The sequence below is a fragment of the Limulus polyphemus genome, unplaced genomic scaffold (assembly GCF_000517525.1).
Source record: "Limulus polyphemus unplaced genomic scaffold, Limulus_polyphemus-2.1.2 Scaffold5343, whole genome shotgun sequence".
NCBI lineage: Eukaryota > Metazoa > Arthropoda > Merostomata > Xiphosura > Limulidae > Limulus > Limulus polyphemus.
This window is the reverse complement of record NW_013670953.1, coordinates 67570-75079: the sequence shown is the minus strand read 5'-3', so window position 1 is coordinate 75079 and position 7510 is coordinate 67570. Positions and strand designations below refer to the sequence as shown.

The 7510-nt window shown below is 32.6% G+C and overlaps 1 protein-coding gene across 1 annotated transcript in view; it reads left to right on the top strand.

Moving 5' to 3' along the window:
* The first annotated feature begins 207 nt into the window (after nt 1-207).
* Nucleotides 208-7510, top strand: part of LOC106472443 (NEDD8 ultimate buster 1-like) — a 16849-nt gene continuing 9546 nt past the window's right edge. Inside the window, exons 1-7 of the mRNA XM_022401013.1 lie at nt 208-468; nt 1100-1179; nt 1484-1590; nt 3620-3729; nt 5525-5601; nt 6203-6310; nt 6577-6628. Coding sequence (XP_022256721.1) covers nt 324-468; nt 1100-1179; nt 1484-1590; nt 3620-3729; nt 5525-5601; nt 6203-6310; nt 6577-6628 — 679 coding nt within the window. The 5' untranslated portion in view covers nt 208-323. The remainder of the gene's footprint in view (nt 469-1099; nt 1180-1483; nt 1591-3619; nt 3730-5524; nt 5602-6202; nt 6311-6576; nt 6629-7510) is intronic.

Sequence of the window (7510 nt, the reverse complement as noted above, 5' to 3'; positions counted from 1 at the left end):
TAGTTTCTCTCAGTAACACATTATGTTGTCTGTTTTCCTAAAATCATTGTGCAGGAGAACAGTACCATAAAAATCATTGTGCTGGAAAACAGACAACATAATGTTACTGAGTGACATAAGTTAGTTCTCTCAGTAACATATTATGTTGTCTGTTTTCAGCACAATGATTTATTATGTCACTAGTTCTCTCAGTAACACATCATGTTGTCTGTTTTCCAGCACAATGATTTACTTATGTCACTAGTTCTCTCAGTAACATATTATGTTGTCTGTTTTCCAGCACAATGATTTACTTATGTCACTAGTTCTCTCAGTAACACATCATGTTGTCTGTTTTCCAGCACAATGATTTACTTATGGTACTAGTTCTCTCAGTAACACAGCAAGAAATAATGGAAAAAGAAGATCAAGAGCTGAAGCTTCAGAGAACTCGTCAAGATGCAGAACTTCTTTCATCACTTGATACTGGTAAAATGTTTTTGTTAATCATTTGAAATTGTAAATCATCTTTTCTTGACCACTTTTTCACACAGAGATAATGGAAATCAGATCAATATTATTCAAGTTGTATAAAAATTAATAATAAGAAGAAGAAGGCTTAACAATTCTGTGGTTGATACAACTTTGTTTAACATTAACATTATTTTTATTGTTATTTAATAAATGAATTTAAAGTGATAACATTTAATTGAATTTGAAGACCATGTGTGTTCTTATACTTCAATATGTATTATTATTGCTTGGACAATTTTAAACTGTTCAATTTATTTATTTCAGAACCTGTATAAACATTTATATTTTGATTAAATAATTTATGTACCCTTGTTTTTCAGACAGATGTTAAGACAGACTCGAGAAATGTAAAAACAAAATCAGTTTTATAAGTTAGTGTATACTTATATATCATTAATCAGTTTTTGTACTAGCCACAATGGTGAATAGTAGCTTGACGTTTTAAAAAAGTTTTATTGTTTTACAAATAAAGGTGTTTTTTTTTTCAAACTTTATTCTCAAAAGGTTTATTTACTCTTATTTATAAAGTATGATAAAGTTCCCTATTGCAGTTGCCATGAAGGGTATGTATTTTTATTTTCACAAGATGACCCAGCTAGCAACCAGTATCTTCAAGTTGCTGACCAGAATGGAAAAGTGCTCCAACTTCCCCAACAAGAAAGGAAAGTAAGTTAATGTTTGTTTGTTTTTTTTACTTTTCTGATAATTTTTTTAAACTTTACATATTTTTGGTATTTTCATGACTTACAGTAATAAACCTTCACAAAAGGTGATTTACACTTGGATGCCAATACTTTCCATAGGTGACCTGAAATTAAATCATGCATAGAACTAATCCAGTTCCTTAATTTGCTGGTTTGAACTTCATATTCCTGAAAAAAAACATCTCTTAAAATGTAGTTCTTATCTCTGTATTTCTAACTGCTTACCAGTTATTAAAACAACTATTTTCATGTATGCCTTAACTTAGGCTCTTGCCCTTGCTATGACTTTACATGAAAAAGGAAGAGCAACTATGAAAAGAAAGAACTACGGGGAAGCTTTAATATTTTTCTTGGAGGCAGATACAGAATTCAGGTAAAATGATGAATTTGTACATAGTCTGCAAATGATAAGAGATTGGAATTTCTAATTACAAATTATATGATTAACCAACTGATTTCTACTTACAGGAAACAGGTTTAAACAATATTTTAAGTAAAGTAGATTGTAATGGCTTTGAATATTCTGTGAACTGTGTCTACATGTAGTCTAGAGAGAAAACTAGAGAAACCAAAGTACCATCTGTGTCTACACTCCAGAGATGCAGTCTGTAGAGAACTCTTCATCACACAGAGCAAGGTATCATCCACCTCTTCACTCTAGACAGTTGCAATCCATAAAGGAGGCATCAGCACAGAAACCAAAACACCACCCACCTCTAGACTCCAGGCAGATACAGTCTATAGAAAAGGCCTAAGCACAAAGACCAAAACACCATCCATCTGTGTACTCCAGACAGATATAGTCTGTAGAAGAGGCCTCAGCACAGAAAAAAACATCATCCACCTCTAAACTCCAGACAGATACAGTCTGTAGAAAAGGCCTCAGCACAAAGGACAGAGCACCATGTTTCTCTACACTCCAGACAGATGTAGCCTATAGAAAAGGCCTTAGCACAATAATCAAAGAACCATGTTTCTATACAGTCCAGACAGATGCAGTCTGTAGTAAAGGCCTTAGCACAGATACCAAAGCACCATCCTTCAGTACACTCCAGACAGATGCAATATATAGAATAGGCCTCTGTACAGAGATGAAATCACCATCCTCCTGTACACTCCAGACAGATGCAGTCTAAAGAAGGCCCCAGTACAGAGTTCAAACCACCATTCTTCTATACACTCCAGATAGATGCAGTCTGTAGAAAAGGCCTTAGAGCAGAATCCAAATCACCATCCTCCAGTACATTTCAGACAGATGCAGTCTGTAGAAAGTCCTCAGCACAGAGACCACATTAGTATCCTTCACTTCCAACAGATGCAGCTTATAGAAAAGGGCTCAGCAGAATGATCAAAGTACCATGTTTCTGTATGCTCCAGCCAGATGCTGTCTATAGAAAAGGCCTCCGTACAGAGATGAATTCACCATCCTCCTGTACACTCCAGACAGATGCAGTCTAAAGAAGGCTTCAGTACAGAGACCAAAACACCATCCACCCCAGAAAGAAGCAGTCTGTAGAAAAGGCCTAAGCACAGAGACTAAAACACCATCCTTCTGTACACTCAAGACTGATGCAATCTATAGACGAGGCCTCAGCACACAGACTAAAACATCATCCATCTCTACACTCCAGACTGATGCAGTCTGTAGAAAAGGCCTTAGTGCAGAATCCAAATCACCATCCTCCTTTACATTCCAGACAGATGTAGTGTATAGAAAAGGCATCAGCACAGAGACCAAAATACCATCCTTCTCTACACTCCAGACAAATGCAGTCTGTAGAAAAGAACTCAACACAGAGACCAAAACACCATCCACCTCCACACTTTAGACACATGCAGTCTGTTGAGAAGGCTTTAGCACATAGACCAAAATATCATGAACTTCAACATACCATACAGATTTAGTTTTTAGAAGATTCATTGATAAAGAATAACCCGTTTTGAGACTACAAATTTGACACAATAACAATTGGACAAGGTTTCATCATCGTCAGGTACAAGATGACAAAACCTTGTCAAAATATTGTACATTTGTTCCTGTGTTAAACTTGCAATAGTTTTCTTCGTTACCCATTCAAGTCATTTCTAAACCTTATTTGTCTTGTCTATTTTCTCTGGGTTGGGCTGGTTGTGGAGAGGAAAATATTATGATTTAATTTGTAAAATAATGTTAAAAAGATAATAAATGGATTGTCTTTTCAGAAATCTTTATGAAAATAAACAAAAAATTATGCACAACAAACCATTTAATCCTGTGGTTCATAATAAAGTAAAACTATCAACAATTTAAATATTGTTTGAGGGAATTTTTTTTGTTTAAAGTTAAAAGCTTTTTAAGTGAAAAACAAAAGAACTTTGGTTTGGATGTTCTTAATTTCTTGGATCTGTTTTCCTTATGGTAGGAAGTGTACATCACAACTTCTGCAGTCAGTGGACAACTATGCCTTGCTATGTCTGGACATTACATGGTGTTACTTGAATTTGGGGAGTGTTGCTCATCTTCCAGATGCAGGTCCAAAAATATTTTATCTTTTATAAAATACATCTGCTTCTCAGTGCATGGTCTCGTTGGTTCATACTTTGTCCCCGTTTACTTACAGTTTATCTTATAAAATGGTAACTGTCAAATGTTAAATACAACTTCCGTGCTAATGTCATATTGTACTTAATATTTTCATTGGTGTATGTGTCATATATAAATATAGATTTTCAAATAGTAATCCTTTAATGCTTGAAAACAAGGCTTGACTTTTAAGCCCAGGAAATTTGACCATGACATTTCCTCTCCCACTCTAATGTTTTCGTCTTGTTTAGTGGAAATATAGAGGTTAATTATTGAGATCCGAGAATCAATGACAATTGTACTGATAGCTCCAAAATTGTTGCAAAATAGAACAGTTGAGTCACACAAGCCTTATTAAGACTTTTTAACTAAAAGTTTGGAACATTTTAAGAACTTGTAATTTGTTTCTGTAATGTAAACAAATAGTTTAAAGATACCCAAGGATGTTAAATGAAAAATTGTGTAAAGGACATTAAATTAAGTTCTTGTTTTTTAGGTGCCATCTGGGCAGCTATCAAAATGTTTTAGGTGCCAAAATTCACCCCAACATATTTTGTGTCCATTTATTGTCAAGTTTTTCTTTTTAAATAGAAATGCACAGTATTATTGCTACATTGTAGCAATGATATTAAACCTAAAGTAGTATATAGCTTAGATCTCCAACTTCCAAGGCTTGATTAATATTTCTAGGACCTTTATCTAGGTCTTCTGATTGGAGGACAACTGTGTTGTTTTATTGCTGTTAATGTTAGTCTAGGTCTAGGCCTACATGCAGCATAAGGCAAGTAATAACAATAATATATATACATGTGCATGTAGAGATATAGCTAGATTGGTAAGTGATACACATAAACTGCTGATTAGTCATACTTATAAGCAAGAAATGAATATTTTTTTCAATCTTTATAGGCCTGACATGACTTTTATAACTAGTATTGGTTGAGGTTAGGCTATGTAATTCAGGACTGGCCTGTAAATTATATTAACTTTTTGTCTGTGCTCAGTGTGAAATTGAATCCTAGTTGGACAATGATTTGTTCAATAACTTCATAGAAATCAGCCAAATGACCTTCAGATTAATAAAGAACCCTGTCTTTACAATGGTTTCGGCCTGGATAATGATAAGTTCGTGGTATGAAAATACAAAATATTAGTTTATATTCACAATACAGCAGCTCTCTTTATATTGGCCAGAAATGACAATGTTTGTGCCAGTTATGGCACTTCCTTGTAAATATTTATATGTAGTTTTTGAGAGCATTTGGAACTGGGCATGTTATTTTCACACCATGGTGAATTATTATAATCTACAAGAATTTGTAAGTTTATTAGAATTTTAAAGAACACAAATTATATTTCAACCCATTTGTATTGATCCAACTTATCTAGATTTTGTGTTTACTTTGATGATGTTTTCAGCTGTTGGTTTTGTTACTTAACATGAACTTAATATATTTTATGTTATAAATGTATGTAAGTGTGTTGCAAGGTGTTTTGTAGTATATTAGGCCTACATTTGAATAAAATTTGAAACTTGCAGTGTTAGAAAACCAGTTCTAATCTAATAAGGTTAAAAATTAGATATACCATATTAATTTTTATGATAAAATGAATATAAATTTTGTAAGTTAATGTAGAAAGAAGTACATCAGTTGTTTCTGTATAAACTTTCACTCTTTTTTTACATAAATTAGTCCAATGATAATTAAAGTGCTTATTCACTTTTGATTTTGGTTTGGAATAGAGAGTCGTTTGAAAACGTGTGAGGATTGTTTTCACCAAAGTTATGGATCAAACCTTGAAAGAGTTGAAGCCATAAAGGTTTGTAGTCATGATTAGTATGAATTCTATTACAGAAGTTTTAGATATTCTTTTTCTCCGATATGAAAAACATGAAAACTTTGCTAATTTGATTATTAATATCACGTCCTTTTGTGAGTTGCTTACCCAACTATGTAAGTAAACTTATTGCTTTTGTTAAAAGGTTTTCAGCACATTATTTGTTCATTTCGATGCCAATTATATTGTATAATGTAGATTTGATGCATCTTGGTGGTTAGGGCACTTAATTTGCAATCTGAGGGTTGCAGGTTCGATTCCCCGTCACCGACAGTAATCCGAGTGTATAACTTCTTGGCTGATAAGAAACACTTGAGTGGCTGACCCCAAAGCTAGATGGGAGTAAGTTGGAATGAAAAAGTGCGTGGGTCTGATGGGTTAGTTGCACTTTGGTTTGATAATAACTTGTTATTCACTTACTAAGCTGGGTCAAAGCTGACCAATGGATGATACATACACAGTTTTAATTTATTTCAACATAAAAGAAGTATTTACATATCTTATGTAGTTGTTAAAACTTTTTTTACTATATTTCTCAAGTTCACTACATAGTTTATAAAATTTTTCATGTTTCTATTTTTAGGGTAGTTCTGGAAATGAGTCATCATTGTTTACAAGATTGCATCTTCTGCAGGGTATTGTTGCCTACTATCAGAACAGGAAGGAAGAAGCCAAATTCTTACTGAGAAGAGTAGGGACTATAAGATCTATAATATCAAAATAAAAAAAGTAATTGTTACCTCATATTAGGCCTAGTAAAGTGTTTTGATCAAAGCAAGCAGTCAATTGCTGTAGCTATGTGCAGTTTTACAGACTGAAACTATTAACAGCAGCAAGATATTTATTTATTTAAAAATGTAATTTTGTATGGGTGACTTTGAAATAATGATCAGGCTATATTAAAGTTATATCTTTCTTAACCTATTTAATATTCTCATCAGCTTTATTCTTTATCAGGTGTCTTCTGAACTGTCTTCTCTAAAGGTGGATGATAACAAGTTATCGGAGGGTAAGAACAAAACGTTTTCTCTGTACTGTCAAATCGACCGACCTCATAACCATTTTGTACTCGTTATAGTTTCCATAATATAACTTTTAATACACTTTGTGTATCTTCACAAAATTTGGCATACCTTTAGTAAACATTACAAGTCTTTTGTACACAAAAAGATCAGATTTTGTAATGAAGTATGTTTACTAATGATTTTCCCGTGAATATATTGAGTATTTTTATATACTAGTCCAAGTGCTAAGTGATTTCCACGTAAAGATTAAAAACACTTTTTTTCATATAAAAAATCTCACTTTTTATTTGTGTAATAAATAAATAAATTCTGATTAAATTTCAAACTTTTTTAGTAAAACTTTATATTTTATCTGTTATTTTCTCTACCCTAACTCTATACAACGTTGGTCAATTTGACCAACCTTGTAACCACCAAAAAAAAACGAAATAAATCTGAATTACCCTTATTTTCTTTCTAGAATGACTTCAAATTGTAATATGAAACTAAATTTATTTATCTTAAATAACTTTAAACTCATAACAGTATACATCTATTTGTACTTAAATTTTATTGTTTTATTGCCCTTTGTACCCTTTCTAACTACTATTCATGCCATTACAACTTGTAAATCACTTGGTGAATGTACAACTCATGTTATGCTATCGAATTGCATTATGCACAAGCTACTCATGAGTGTACCTCATGAAAAAAATGTATTACTATTATTATTTATTTCACCTAATCTAACCTTAACCATGTCATCGTGACTGTTGACTTACATTCAAAATTTTTTGAACTGCTATTTTATGAATTTATGTCAATAAGTTTGATATCAAATTGTGGGTTATAATTCAAATGTTAGTATTATATACACCTGGAAAAAA